Raw genomic sequence first — 16,044 nt, 5'->3', positions numbered from 1 at the left:
TTAAATACAGAGTAAAGCTCCCTCTGCACTATCTTATTAAACACTCCCAGGGCAGGTATAGCACAGGTTAGATACAGAGTAAACCTCCCTTCACACTATCCCATCAAACACTCCCAGGGCGGGTACAGCATGGGTTAGATACAGAGTAAAGCTCCCTCTACACTGTCCCATCAAACACTCCCAGGGCAGGTACAGCACAGGCTAGATACAGAGTAATGCTCCCTCTACACTGCTCCGTCCTTTAAGAGTGCCTCAGTTGCATTGATATCACTGTTTTCCTTTCAGTAGCTGACCCTGTCTTTCAAAAGTTAGCCCAAGGGTCCGCCGGGAGTGTGTGAGTATTTACATGGGGGTCTCAGGAGCATATCAGTATTAACAGGGGGTCCCTGGGAGCGTGTCAGTATTTACAGGGGATCTCCGGGAGCGTGTCAGTATTTGCAGGAGGTCCCTGGGAACGTGTCAGTAGTTGCAGGGGGTTCCCGGGAATGTGTCAGTATTTGTAGGTGGTTCCCGGGAACGTGTCAGTATTTGTAGGTGGTTCCCGGGAACGTGTCAGTATTTGCAGGGGGTTCCCGGGAACGTGTCAGTATTTGCAGGGGGTTCCCGGGAACGTGTCAGTATTTGCAGGGGGTTCCCGGGAACGTGCCAGTATTTGTAGGGGGTCCCCGGGATCTTGCCAGTATTTGTAGGGGGTCCCCGGGAACGTGTCGGCATTTGCAGGGGGTCCCCGGGATCTTGTCGGTATTTGCAGGGGGTTCCCGGGATCTTGCCAGTATTTGTAGGGGGTTCCCGGGAACGTGTCGGTATTTGCAGGGGGTCCCCGGGATCTTGCCAGTATTTGCAGGGGGTCCCCGGGAACGTGTCGGTATTTGCAGGGGGTTCCCGGGAACGTGCCAGTATTTGCAGGGGGTTCCCGGGAACGTGCCAGTATTTGCAGGGGGTTCCCGGGAACGTGCCAGTATTTGTAGGGGGTCCCCGGGATCTTGCCAGTATTTGCAGGGGGTCCCCGGGAACGTGTCGGTATTTGCAGGGGGTCCCCGGGAACGTGCCAGTATTTGCAGGGGGTCCCCGGGAACGTGCCAGTATTTGCAGGGGGTCCCCGGGAACGTGCCAGTATTTCCAGGGGGTCCCCGGGAACGTGTCGGTATTTGCAGGGGGTCCCTGGGAACGTGCCAGTATTTGCAGGGGGTCCCCGGGAACGTGCCAGTATTTGCAGGGGGTCCCCGGGAACGTGCCAGTATTTGCAGGGGGTCCCCGGGAACGTGCCAGTATTTGCAGGGGGTCCCCGGGAACGTGCCAGTATTTGTAGGGGGTCCCCGGGAACGTGTCGGTATTTGCAGGGGGTCCCTGGGAACGTGCCAGTATTTGTAGGGGGTCCCCGGGAACGTGCCAGTATTTGCAGGGGGTCCCCGGGAACGTGCCAGTATTTCCAGGGGGTCCCCGGGAACGTGTCGGTATTTGCAGGGGGTCCCCGGGAACGTGCCAGTATTTGTAGGGGGTCCCCGGGAACGTGCCGGTATTTGTAGGGGGTCCCCGGGAACGTGCCAGTATTTGCAGGAGGTCCCCGGGAACGTGCCAGTATTTGTAGGGGGTCCCCGGGAACGTGCCAGTATTTGTAGGGGGTCCCCGGGAACGTGTCGGTATTTGCAGGGGGTCGCTGGGAACGTGCCAGTATTTGCAGGGGGTCCCCGGGAACGTGCCAGTATTTGCAGGGGGTCCCCGGGAACGTGCCAGTATTTCCAGGGGGTCCCTGGGAACGTGTCGGTATTTGCAGGGGGTCCCTGGGAACGTGCCTGTATTTGCAGGGGGTCCCCGGGAACGTGCCAGTATTTGCAGGGGGTCCCCGGGAACGTGCCAGTATTTGCAGGGGGTCCCCGGGAACGTGTCGGTATTTGCAGGGGGTCCCTGGGAACGTGCCAGTATTTGCAGGGGGTCCCCGGGAACGTGTCGGTATTTGCAGGGGGTCCCCGGGAACGTGCCGGTATTTGCAGGGGGTCCCCGGGAACGTGCCTGTATTTGCAGGGGGTCCCCGGGAACGTGCCAGTATTTGCAGGGGGTCCCCGGGAACGTGCCAGTATTTGTAGGGGGTCCCCGGGAACGTGCCAGTATTTGTATGGGGTCCCCGGGAACGTGCCAGTATTTGCAGGGGGTCCCCGGGAACGTGCCAGTATTTGCAGGGGGTCCCTGGGAACGTGCCAGTATTTGCAGGGAGACTCCACACAACAGTTTGAAACCTATTGCTCTAAGTTGTGACCTTGAGATATTTCCATTTCCCATACCAGCCCTCCTTTGGCCTCTGTGTATTTGCTTTCTGTTTTTGCTAATGAATCCCAGATTAGGTACATTTCTATATTGTGAGCTGAAGTCCTATCAATACCCGCACCGACTCTGTCCAAACTCACATGATATTGGATCCTTGCGACCAACAGATTGATGAGCATCTCATCAGTCTGAAATACATTTGTACTGAGCTCCCAGAGGTGAATGAAAGACTTGTATCACTGTTGTAATGTAGGAAACGCGGCAGCAAATTTGTGCACATCAAGATCCCACAAATAGAAATGTGAGAATGACCAGATAATTAGTTTTTTAGTGATATTGGTTGAGGGTTAAATATTGGCCGAGTTGCACCGGGGAGAACTCCCCTGCTCTTCTTCGAAATAATGCAGTGGGATGTTTTACGTCCACCTGAGAGCAGACAAGGCATCGGTTTAACATCTCATCCAAAAGACGGCACCTCTGACTGTGCAGCACTCCCTCAGTACTGGCACTGGGAGTGTTGGCTGAGATTATGTGCTTAAGTCTCTGGAGTGGGGCTCGAATGCACGACCTTCAGACCCTGAGCCATGGCTGACACTGAAAGGCTCAGACCCATGTTGACTAGTTTTGGCCTTTTTAAAGCTTCCGCTTGAAGCAGACGTGCACTGAGCTAACTGTTCGCCCCCTTTCGCTTCCAGGCTGGCTGCACGACGCGACCGGTAACTACACGGCTTCGTTCCTGGTGGCGGGCGGCTTCCTCCTGCTTGGCAGCCTCGTCCTTTTTGGTCTGCCCAATTCCTTGTCCTGCTTCCCCCTCCTGCCTGCCACTCAGCCCCAGACGGAGGACAAGGCAGAGGAACAAAAGCCCATGGCCGTCTTGAATGGATCCGGGTTAGAGCTGCAGGGCCCCCCGAATGAGCCCAGCGATGCTGCCTCGATAAACTCAGAGATGGCCTGAGCCCAGAGATGACTTGCTGCTGACGTTGGGAGCTGATGGTGAGGATTAAATTAAGCTGTCTCCAACTCAAATTAAAAACAGAGTGAGTATTGATGTCACTGTGTCAGCCAGTGAGTTGGAGGTGAGGTGGGACTTACGGCAAACAGTGTCTATTTGCTCAGGAAACAAAGTCTATTTAAACAGCATCTCTACGAACTACAGCAAACCGAACTCACGACCGAAACTACAGCAAAGTCTCCCAATAAAAGCAAGATTATTTCTCCAGCAAAATGCAATGAGTGGAGGATAGTCACATCATACAAATTATGTGCATAAAATCAATTCCAGTCACGTATAGCAGTGCGTAATTGACGGGGGAAATTACCCAATCATTTCCATTCTGGCCGGGAATAGTGGTGTCATTCTAGGCAGCCAATTAAAAATGACTGATTCTTTCTCCCTTACCCTGTTCTCCCCCCCCCCCACCCCCCGCCCCCAGCCCCCAAAAGATCTCTTGTGATTGAAGCTGAGGTTGTAACACCATGTTCTGCTTTAGCCGTGCCTCAGTTTATAAAGATGCTGGGTAACTGACCCATGCAGACCAGGAGGACTCCTGGTTCCAATCTGGATCTGTGCATGAGTTAACTGATCTCGGCCGGGGTGGGGAGGGGAGGTGGTCGGGGGAGCGGGGAAGGGGGTCTAAGTTGGCCTCAGCGCCCCTCAGTTGGGGTAAAGGAATCAGCCATCTGTCTGCTGTCCAGTGACTCCTGCTGGAAAGTCTGTGGCTGTGCGTGTGTGTATGGTTGTTGGGGGCGTGATGGCCTCTACTGTTGAATAGCCTGTCGGCACTTACCGTTAGCAGGCTCGTGTGACAGATGACGCCTGAGGCAAGCACCTCTGTGAGAGGAGAGAGAATCAGGAGGGTCGAAGCCTCCGTCAGCAGTGTTGAAGGGCTTTAACGCTGCTCCGGGCTGTTGCACAGGTAGATACACCCGGTATGGCCACTGCAGCCATTAACTGGGGGTTTGTCGGGCTAATGCAGCCGGAGCAGAGACGGGAGTTCACCAGCACGAGTGATACGGGTGTGCTTGCTGTTGGTAAAGGCACTGTGTAACTGAGTCATACAGACCAGAGGGTCCCTAGTTCACTTTCCTCTTTCCCCACTTCCAGCCCCCGCACAACCCACTCTATTGTCGAGCAGCAGTCTTTGATGTGAATGCTGCTTGTTAGTTGAGTTTGAGCAGTGTGGCCAAGCAATTGCCTCTCTCCCGTCGTCCCCCATCACCATTTCCTCCCCAGCCTCCAATTTTCCTCTCCCCTCTCAAGGTGAGGCTATGTTACCCCTCTTCCTGGAAGAAGCTGCAATTCCAACTTTGTTCAGGGACTTACCCCTGTGGTTGTATTCCTGGAGGAACAGAACAATCCAGCCCTTTATTACTGTAACTTAGATAAGCCCCACTTGGCTCTCTAGACACCTACACCTGCTAGGGCCCACGAGCTGAGTCTCTTCCCCTCTTCCCCCCACACCCCCAAACTGATATTGTTGTCGAGAGACTGTGTTAAATAACTCGGCTCAACTGGAATTCAGTAATGTTGGAACTCCTTCATTTTGTTTATCAAAAGGTTTATATTTTCTTGATATTTTCAACCACAGGTTTGTTTAAACTGACTGTAAAAGAGATTTGGACATGATGTCTTGACACAGAGCAGCAGCTGGCGATGGAAAACTTGCGACTGGACCTCGTCAATGCTTCCACTGCCTCTGTTTCCCTCGCTCCAGACTCGCGCCACTTTTGTGCCTTGTAACTCGGGAGTTGGGTTTAACTGTGACTTGAGATGGGGTGGGGGGCGGGCGGTGATGGGAATGGGCCATGGAGCTGATTTGAAATAGGGTCTTTCAGGGCCCCTCAGAGCAATTTCTCAGGAATTCCCCTGCTCCTTCCCCTCCCAAAAAGCCTGCCCATTCGTTGCTGCATTTTACAGAAACTGAGAATGTTGAAAAAATAAAAGAATTTTAAATACACTCATTCTCTCTTCTCTTTGTTAAAACTCAGGCAGCTGCAAACTATGAGGCCGCAGGTGATATATCCATGGTCAGTGCCGAGTTAATTTGTATTGAAGGCTCTAGGGATGCCACAATTGACCCTGGTGTGCCTGGGCCAGGGTTCCTACTCCTGGCCGCTATCCAGTGACTCCCGCTGGAAAGCGGGTGTGTGGGTATTGGGTGAGGATAGGATTGGCCTTTCTCACACTGCGACGATTAGCCTGTCGCCGTTCACTGTCCGGGCTCGGACTTGAAGACTGGCTACTTTGGTGAGGTGCTGAAGGGGATCAGGGGTCGCGGTACATATCAGGCGTGATCAAATTGAATGGCAGAACAGGCTCGAGGGGCTGAATGGCCTACTTCCCTCCAGAGACTTGAGCACATAATCCAGGCTGACACTGCCAGTGCCAGTACTGAGGGAGGAGGAAGGAGGAAGGAGGAAGCCTCCGAAAGCTTGTGAATTTAAAATAAAATTGCTGGACTATAACTTGGTGTTGTAAAATTGTTTACAATTGTCAACCCCAGTCCATCACCGGCATCTCCACATCAGTACTGAGGGAGTGCTGCACTGTCGGAGGTGCCGTCTTTCATGTGAGACATTAAACCGAGGCCCCTGTCTGCCCCTCAGGTGGACGTAAAAGACCACACGGCCACTATTCGAGGAAGAGCAGGGAAGTTCTCCCCGGTGTCCTGGGCCAATATTTATCACTCAACCAACATCACTTTAAAAAACAGATTATCTGGTCATCATCACATTGCTGTTTGTGGGATCTTGCTGTGTGCAAATTTGCTGCTGCGTTTCCTACATTACAACAGTGACTAAAAATACTTCATTGGCTGTAAAGGGTTTTGGGACATCCTGAGGTCGTGAAAGGCGTGACAGAAATGTGAATTTTTTCTTTCACATCCTTCCTGTTTCTATGTTCCTTGGGACTGGACACCTGCGAGAGAGCCAGCACGTTCATTTCTGTTCGGCAGAGACAATAAGACTGATTGTACATCTGGGATGGAATTATTTGAACAACAAAAAATTTGTTAAAAAGTTGAAAATATCAAAAGGATTTTAAAAAGTTCAACGTGGATGTTTCTCCGCTGTGACTTCAGAAGTGACCGAAGAAAGCAGCCTGTGGTAATCCGTTAAATGGAAGCAGAACGGAGGGGCTGCTCAAACAGTAGCAGCGGGTGTAATAGAATACGATTACACAACAATGACTGGCAATTATATAATGCCTTTATAGTAGAAACCTACCCCATGGTACTTCACAAAGGGGTGCTGAGGCAAAGGAGGGGATATGAGGTGTGGCCAAAAACTTGCTCAAGGAGGTGGGTTTTCAAGGAGGGCGGAGAGGTTCAGGGAAGGAATTGCAGAGCATGGGGCCTAGATGGCAGACGCCACGGCCGCCAATGGTGAGGTGGGGGGATACACAAGAGGCCAGAGTCAAAGGAACGGAGAGATTGGGTGGGGTTGGGGGGGGACATTGTAGGAGGTTACAGGGATTGGGAGGGGCGAGGCGGTGAGAGGTAACCCCTTATTTCTTGAGACTTTCTTGCTCCCTGCATTCATGTGTGTTCTTGGAGAGCCACCTACCTCAGCCCCTGTGGCTGGATCTAATCGGCGCAGTGTTACAGACATGTTAACTCCTTCCCTGCCGCTGTATAAATCTACACTGGTGGCTGGTTTATCCCATGTATAAATGTGGACAGCAGTACTGGCTCAGTGGGTGATTGTACTGGCCGTTGTACTGAGCCACGTAGATCAGGAAGATCCCAAGGTTGGTTCCGTGCTGTGTTAGCCAATATCACCCACAGCAGCAGTTCGGGTGCAACAATTGGCCTCAGCACCATTACAACAGCGACCACACTTCAAAAAGTACTTAGTTGTCTGTAAAGCGCTGTGGGACACCTTGAGGTTGTGAAAGGGGCTATATAAATACAAGTTCTTTCTACTGGGGTGTAAAGTGGTGAGTGAAATCAGACAGGGATCCTGCCCCTGGAAGATGCACCTGTGACAGTGTTGGGTGAGTGCTTCGCTGTGATTCACACCAGGGTTAAATAGCTCACGGGAACACAAAGAATGGCCACCTGTACATGGTGACTGGGGCTAGGGGCCAGCTGGTAGACCAGCAAGGCTTGGCACCTTCCTTCAAGGAAAGGAGAGACAAAATGTTCAGAGGCAGGCTTGGGTGCTTGGCAGATTTATTTCAGACCAGCCCCCAACCTTCAGGGGACCAGCAAAAGAGGGAGCCCTGATCCCAGGACATGTAGTAGAAGGAAAACTGCACCCACTCGAGATCACCAGATATGGATGGCAAAGGTTTCCACCATCTACCACTCACCCATCACAGTGTCTAACTGTCTTGTGAATGATTAGGAACAGGAGGAGGCCAATCAGTCCCTCGAACATGCTCCGCCATTCAATTAGATCATAGCTGATCTGCACCTCAACTCCATTTATCTGCCTTTGCTCCGTATCCCTTGATACTCTTACAGAAACAAAAAGCTATCTATCTCAGTCTTGAAAGTTCCAATTGATCCAGTCTTTTGGGGGAGAGAGTTCTAGATTTCCGCTACCCTTTGGGTGAAAAAGTGCCTCCAGAGCGGCCTGGCTCTAATTTTAATATTATGTCCCCTCGTTCTGAATTCCCTCTTTAGAGGAAAAGAAATAGCTTCTCCGTATCTACCCTATCAAATCCTTTTAACATTTTAAACGCCTTGATCAGATCACCCCTCAACTTTCTATACTCAAGGGAATATACACTGGTTAGACCGCATCTGGAATCCTGCGTTCATTTCTGGGCACCGCACCTCAGGAAGGATATATTGGTCTTGGAAGGGGTGCAGCGCAGAGTCACCAGAATGATACCGGGGCTAAAGGGGTTAAATTATAAGGACAGGTTGCATAGACTAAGCTTGTATTCCCTTGAGTATAGAAGATTAAGGGGTCACCTAATTGAGGTAATTTGATAGGGTAGATAGAGAGAAACTATTTCCTCTGGTGGGGAAAATCCCAGAACAAGGGGGCGTAACCTTAAAATTAGTGCTAGGCCGTTCAGGGGTGATGTCAGGAAGCACTTCTTCACGCAAAGGGGAGTGGAAATCTGGAACTCACCCAAAAATCTGTTGAGGCTGGGGGTCAATTGAAAATTTCAAAACTGAGATTGATAGATTTTTGTTAGGTATTAAGTATTAAGGGTTACGGAACCAAGGCGAGTAGACTGAGTTAAGGTACAGATCAGCCAAGATCTAATTGAATGCCGGACCAGGCTGGAGGGGCTGAATGGCCTCCTCCTATTCCAATGAATACAAGCCATGTTTATGCAAACTATCGAGGGCTTTTGACTTTGCTGACCTAACCGGAGTCCAGCCCACATGTTGATCCCTCTTCATGTGAAGTGGAGTTTCCTGCCATTAGTCCTGAATTCATTGTTTGCCCAGTTTGACCCAGGTCATGGCCTAGTTCCAACCACTTTCACTTCGAGCCAGTGTGGATGTAAGAAAGGGGGAGCATTTATTCTAAATTGGAACTTGGAAAACCCTGAATAAAATTTCCAGGCCGCCATTTCACGTTTCTCTTTCTGCTTGTCTCCCCTCTGCTCCGGAAGGTGCCGGCACAGAGTTCCCGATCAATGCCGAATCTACCGGTTTTCTGCTTATGTAGACTGGCCCCTTAGGTGGGGTACTGGAGGGAGCCTGGTGCCCATGGACCCTGAATTCCAGTGAGAGACCTCCAGCAGGCACCCCAAATCCCTCCATAGCCTCGCCCCTCGCTATCTCTGTAACCTCCTCCGAGATCTTTGTGCACCTTCAACCCTGGCCTCTTGTCCAACCCCCACTTCCTTTGCCCCACCATTGGTGGCTTTGCCTTCAGCCGTCCAGGCCCCAAGCTCTGGAATTCTCTCCCTAAACCCCTTTGCCTCTCCACCTTTAAGACGCTCCTTAAAACCTACCTCTTTGACCAAGCTTTTGGACACCTGTCCTAATATCTCCTTATATGGCTCGGTGTCAAATTTTGTCTGATAATCGCTCTTGTGAAGTGCCTTGGGACGTTTTACTACGTTATAGGTGCTATATAATGCAAGTTGTTGGTTGAGTCAGCGTCTTCAGGAGAGGATGGGGGGCAGGGTGGTGTCGGCGGTGGGGAGGGGGAGATCCAACAAAGTCATCCTTGACATTTTGCAGAATTTCTGATCGTCCCTGTGCCAAACTGATAAAAGAAATCCTCACATTTATAATTGAGTGTTTATCACTTCACTGAAGCGACTCCCAAACAGTTCACACAATGGACTGCTTTTGGGAGTAATTCTTGTGAAATTGCCAAACAGGAATCACACTGCTTCCTAGAACCCTGACTCATGGTATAAATTTCCTGGACCTGCACTAAGAATTTCTCTCTGCAGGCACCTCCCAGCAACCTATAGATCAAAGTTTTCAGGAGGATATATCGCCAGTGTAAGCAGCGTGGCAACAAAAGTGTCTTCTTTTGGGTCTCAAGGGTCTTAAAGGAAGTGGCTACAGAGATAGTGGATGCATTGGTTGTAATCTTCCAGAATTCACTAGATTCTGGAAAGGTCCCAGCGGATTGGAAAAGCGCAGACATAACACCCCTATTCAAGAAGGGAGTGAGACAGAAAGCCGGTAACTATAGACCAGTTAGCCTAACATCTGTCATTGGGAAAATACTTGCTCTGACTCATGATATAAATTTCATACTTGCTCTCGAGGCAGTACAAAGAAGGTTCACTCGGTTAATCCCGGGGATGAGGGGGTGGACATATGAGAAGAGGTTGAGTAGATTGGGACTCTACTCATTGGAGTTCAGAAGAATGAGAGGCGATCTTATTGAAACATATAAGATTGTGAAGGGGCTTGATCGGGTGGATGCGGTAAGGATGTTCCCAAGGATGGGTGAAATTAGAACTAGGGGGCATAATCTTAGAATAAGGGGCTGCTCTTTCAAAACTGAGATGAGGAGAAACTTCTTCACTCAGAGGGTAGTAGGTCTGTGGAATTTGCTGCCCCAGGAAGCTGTGGAAGCTACATCATTAAATAAATTTAAAACAGAAATAGACAGTTTCCTAGAAGTAAAGGGAATTAGGGGTTACGGGGAGCGGGCAGGAAATTGGACATGAATTTAGATTTGAGGTTAGGATCAGATCAGCCATGATCTTATTTAATGGCGGAGCAGGCTCGAGGGGCCGATTGGCCTACTCCTGCTCCTATTTCTTATGTTCTTATGTTCTAAAATGCTAGAATCCATTATTAAGGAAGTAGTAGCAGGTCATTTGGAGACTCATAATACAATAAAGGAGTCAACATGGTTTCATGAAGGGGAAATCATGTCTGACAAATTTATTAGAGTTCTTTGAGGAAGTAATGGGCAGGGTGGATAAAGGGGAACCAATGGATGCAGTATATTTGGATTTCCAAAAGGCATTCGATAAGGTGCCACATAAAAGATTACTGCACAAGATAAGAGCTCATGGTGTAGGGGGTAATATACTGGCACGGATAGAGGATTGGCTAAGTAACAGAAAACAAAGAGTCGGGATAAAAGGGTCATTTTCAAAATGGCAATCTGCAACTAGTGGGGTGCTGCAGGGATCAGTGGGGCTTCAACTATTTATAATATACATCAGTGTCTTGGATGAAGGAACAGAGTCTTGTGGCCAAATTTGCTGATGATACAAAGATAGGTGGAAAAGCAAGTTGCGATGAGGACACAAAGTGTCTGCAAAGGGATATTGACAGGTTAAGCGAACGGGCAAAAATTTGGCAGATGGAATATAATGTGGGAAAATGTGAAGTCATCCACTTTGGGAGGAAAAATAAAAAAGCAAAATATTATTTGAATGGAGAAATACTACAAAATTCTGCGGTACAGAGGGATCTGGGTGTCCTCGTACATGAAACACAAAAAGTCAACATACAGGTGCAGCAGGTAATCCGGAAGGCAAATGGAATATTGGCCTTTATTTCTAGGGGGATGGAGTATAAAAGCAGGGAAGTCATGCTACAACTGTACAGGGTGCTGGTGAGACCACACCAGGAGTACTGTGTACAGTTCTGGTGCCCTTATTTAAGGAAGGATATACTTGCATTGGAGGCAGTTCAGAGAAGGTTCACTAGGTTGATTCCGGATATGGAAGGGTTGTTTTATGTGGAAAGATTGAACAGGTTGAGTCTATATTCACTGGAGTTTAGAAGAATGAGAGGAGATCTTAATGAAACATACAAGATTCTGAGGGGACTCGATATGGTAGATGCTGAGAGGATGTTACCCCTCATGGCGGAATCTAAAACTAGGGGGCATAGTCTCAGAATAAGGGGTCGCCCGTTTAAGATGGAAATGAGGAGGAATTTCTTCTCCCAGAGGATCGTGAATCTTTGGAATTCTTTACCCCAAAAAGCTGTGGAGGCTGAGTCATTGAATACATTCAAGGCTGAGTTAGACAAATTTTTGATCAGCAAGGGAGTCAAAGGATATGGGGAAAGGGCAGGAAAGTGGAGTTGAAGTAAAAATCAGATCAGCCATGATCTCATTAAATGGCGGAGCTGACTCGAAGGGTCGCATGGCCTACTCCTGCTTCTATCTCTTATGGTCTTATGTCTTCTTTGTTCTATAGGTGTGTGACAGGAAAATAGGCCCTCCAAATTGTACCTGTAGCATCCCGCAAACCGAGGATCCCCCTTCACTTCCTATGCCTGTCAACTCTCACTGAGAAACGGGTTCCATGGGCGCTGACTTTCACTGGGGTGCGGATTCCACGGTCACTGACTCTCCCTGGGGTATGGGTTCCATGGTCACTGACTCGCTGGGGTACGGGTTCCATGGTCACTGACTCTCGCTGGGGTACGGGTTCCACGGTCACTGACTCTCGCTGGGGTGCGGATTCCATGGTCACTGACTCTCCCTGGGGTATGGGTTCCACGGTCACTGACTCACTGGGGTACGGGTTCCATGGTCACTGACTCGCTGGGGTACGGGTTCCATGGTCACTGACTCTCCCTGGGGTGCGGGTTCAACGGTCACTGACTCGCTGGGGTACGGGTTCCACAGTCACTGACTCTCACTGGGGTACGGGTTCCACAGTCACTGACTCTTACTGGGGTACGGGTTCCATGGGCGCTGACACTCACTGGAGTACGGGTTCCACAGTCACTGACACTCACTGGGGTACGGGTTCCACAGTCACTGACTCTCACTGGGGTACGGGTTCCACAGTCACTGACTCTCACTGGGGTACGGGTTCCACAGTCACTGACTCTCACTGGGGTACGGGTTCCACAGTCACTGACTCTCACTGGGGTACGGGTTCCACAGTCACTGACTCTCCCTGGAGTACGGGTTCCACAGTCACTGACTCTCACTGGGGTACGGGTTCCACAGTCACTGACTCTCCCTGGAGTACGGGTTCCACAGTCACTGACTCTCGCTGGGGTACGGGTTCCATGGGTGCCGACTCTCACTGGGGTACAGTTCCACAGTCACTGACTCTCGCTGGAGTACGGGTTCCATGGTCACTGACTCTTGCTGGGGTATGGGTTCTACGGTCACTGACTCTCACTGGGGTACAGTTCCACGGGCACTGACTCTCGCTGGGGTACGGATTCCACGGGTGCTAACTCTCGCTGGGGTATGGGTTCTACGGTCACTGACTCTCACTGGGGTACAGTTCCACGGGCACTGACTCTCGCTGGGGTACGGGTTCCACGGTCACTGACTCTCACTGGGGTACGGGTTCCACGGTCACTGACTCTCACTGGGGTACGGGTTCCATGGGCGCTGACTCTCGCTGGGGTACGGGTTCCACGGTCACTGACTCTCACTGGGGTACGGGTTCCACCGTCACTGATTCTTGCTGGGGTACGGGTTCCACGGTCACTGACTCTCGCTGGGGTACGGGTTCCACGGTCGTTGACTCTCACTGGGGTACGGGTTCCACGGTCACTGACTCTCGCTGGGGTACGGGTTCCACGGTCGTTGACTCTCACTGGGGTACGGGTTCCACGGTCACTGACTCTTGCTGGGGTACGGGTTCCACGGTCGTTGACTCTCGCTGGGGTACGGGTTCCACGGTCACTGACTCTCACTGGGGTACGGGTTCCACGGTCACTGACTCTCGCTGGGGTACGGGTTCCACGGTCACTGACTCTCGCTGGGGTACGGGTTCCACGGTCAGTGACTCTCGCTGGGGTACGGGTTCCACGGTCACTGACTCGCTGGGGTACGGGTTCCACGGTCACTGACTCTCGCTGGGGTACGGGTTCCATGGTCACTGACTCTCGCTGGGGTACGGGTTCCACGGTCGTTGACTCTTGCTGGGATACGGGTTCCACGGTCGTTGACTCTCGCTGGGGTACGGGTTCCACGGTCACTGACTCTCACTGGGGTACGGGTTCCACGGTCACTGATTCTTGCTGGGGTACGGGTTCCACGGTCACTGACTCTCACTGGGGTACGGGTTCCACCGTCACTGATTCTTGCTGGGGTACGGGTTCCACGGTCACTGACTCTTGCTGGGGTACGGGTTTCACGGTCACTGACTCGCTTGTGTACGGATTCCATGGTCATTGACTCTCACTGGGGTACGGGTTCCACGGTCACTGACTCTCGCTGGGGTACGGGTTCCACGGTCACTGACTCGCTTGTGTACGGATTCCATGGTCATTGACTCTTGCTGGGGTACAGTTTCCACGGGTGCCGAAAAAGAGCTTCCTGATTTCACTCCTAAACGGCCTAGCTCTAATTTTAAGATTGCGCCCCCAAGTTCTGGACTCCCCCACTAGAGGAAATAGTTTCTCCATATCTTCATTATCAAATCCCTTTTATCTCGATTAGCTTCTGAACTCAAACTTTTAAACTCAAGGGAATACAAGCCATGTTTATGCAACCTGTCCTCATAATTTACCGCTGGGTGGGAAGATCGGTGAGAGAGAACTGTGGAGCAATTTCACTGTGCTGTGGCAGGGGCATGCGGAGAGAGGTACAAAGGGTGGCTGTGGGCTTATTCAAGGGGGATGCAAGTCTGGAAAGGTGGCAGAAGAGTAGGGTCCTGGAGTAATGATGGGTTGGGTAGGGATTAGGGGGGCATAGGTACCGTGAGAAGGGAGAAATGAAAGGTGGCATGGCTGGGTGACAGGAAGGGGAGGAGACAGGAGTGATGGGCCATGTGGCCTGACTGGGTGATGGGGAGAGAGGAGAGATGGGGCTGAGCGGCCTGACTGGGTGATGGGGAGAGAGGAGAAATGGGGCCGAGTGGCATGACTGGGTGATGGAGGGACAGTAGAAATGGGCCGAGTGGCATGACTGGTTGATGGGAGAGAGGAGAGATGGGGCCAAGAGAGGACAAGAGAAAAAAAAGGAGATAGAAGAAATGGGCTCAGGTCCAGAACGGCAGCCAAAACACGCAAGTGATTAGACACATGGAATCCGGTTTAGGCAGATAGAAGAGACGTCTCCTGGTCATAAACGGAGCACCTTCCCCCGTACTGCGGGTGCCTTCTGTTGGATGGATGAACAATTGGTACTGTCAGTACACTCTGTAACTTACTGTTCCAGTATTTGATTAGCAGGTGCAAAGCTTCACTGCATCAACAGCTTCACCAAGCACTGAAGCACTCCACAAAGCAAGGCTCACAAATTCAGCAAAAGTTGTCTTTTCTTTTTAGTGAGTCTCCCTCTGGATTTACTGGGTAAAGGCCCTGATCCCTGGTCTGTGCTGATTCCATGATAGTTTACTGGGTAAAGGCCCTGATCCCTGGTCTCTGCTGATTCCCTGATGGTTTACTGGGTAAAGGCCCTGATTCTTGGTCTGTGCTGATTTCCTGATGGTTTATTGGGTAAAGACATACTTCATAGGTGAACCTAGACAGGGAATGTTGGCTGGCTGTTTGATCATGGGAAGCATCACAGACAAGCTTGATCCTCTGTTTATCTGGTAACTACATAAATAGCCTCCATGGTTGACTATCCCGATAGTAAAAAGTAGACTTGGGACTGGATTCAGGAATTATTCTTCACGCTAAGACTGATCAACATATGGAATGGACTCTCCGATACAGTGGTGGAGGCAAAAATCTGGGATCATTTAAGAAACAATTGGATTATGCAATGTGGGGAGGTGGGGGACCGTAGGGTCTTTCTGGGTGGACGTTCAGCATGGCCATCCTCATCTGTAGTTATCTTTTGAGGCATGTTTACTGTTTATCTTGTGATCATGCCTCATGCCTCAGCAACAGTCAGTGCCTTCAGGAGACGAGGAGGAAATTGGAGCTGTGGGTCTCCTGATTAGGTCTTGCGGATTGAAGTCACCACATGGGATCTTATCCTCCCAGGTAATGCCTTTTCAGATAAGTCTTTACCTTGGCCTTAATCTCGGTGAGTGAATGACTGGGGAGAGAGACTACTGGCCTGTGTTCCTCTGGGTATAACAGTTCAAGCCTACAGGTATGTACCTCTGCGTGTAACAGTCCATGTTTACCGGTATATGTTCCTATCTATGTAACAGTCCATGTTTACCGGTATATGTTCCTATCTGTGTAACAGTCCATGTTTACCGGTGTGTGTTCCTATCTGTGTAACAGTCCATGTTTATCAGTGCGTGTTCCTATATGTGTAACAGTCCATGTTTACCAGTGTGTGTTCCTATACGTGTAACAGTCCATGTTTACCAGTGTGTGTTCCTATATGTGTAACAGTCCATGTTTATCAGTGCGTGTTCCTATATGTGTAACAGTCCATGTTTACCAGTGCGTGTTCCTATACGTGTAACAGTCCATGTTTACCAGTGTGTGTTCCTACACG

At 50.6% G+C, this 16,044-nt stretch overlaps 1 protein-coding gene across 14 annotated transcripts in view; it reads left to right on the top strand.

Moving 5' to 3' along the window:
• The window catches only part of slc16a13 (solute carrier family 16 member 13), a 32,619-nt gene extending 27,400 nt beyond the window's left edge, over nucleotides 1-5,219 (top strand). For all 14 annotated transcript variants that reach the window (XM_067972260.1, XM_067972259.1, XM_067972256.1 and 11 more), the window contains 2 exons: nucleotides 2,958-3,255; nucleotides 4,851-5,219. In XM_067972260.1, coding sequence (XP_067828361.1) covers nucleotides 2,958-3,217 — 260 coding nt within the window. In that variant the 3' untranslated portion in view covers nucleotides 3,218-3,255; nucleotides 4,851-5,219. The remainder of the gene's footprint in view (nucleotides 1-2,957; nucleotides 3,256-4,850) is intronic.
• The last annotated feature ends 10,825 nt before the right edge of the window (nucleotides 5,220-16,044 follow it).

Source organism: Heptranchias perlo, chromosome 35 (genome assembly GCF_035084215.1).
Source record: "Heptranchias perlo isolate sHepPer1 chromosome 35, sHepPer1.hap1, whole genome shotgun sequence".
Classification (NCBI taxonomy): domain Eukaryota; kingdom Metazoa; phylum Chordata; class Chondrichthyes; order Hexanchiformes; family Hexanchidae; genus Heptranchias; species Heptranchias perlo.
This window is presented reverse-complemented; position numbering and strand designations above follow the sequence as displayed.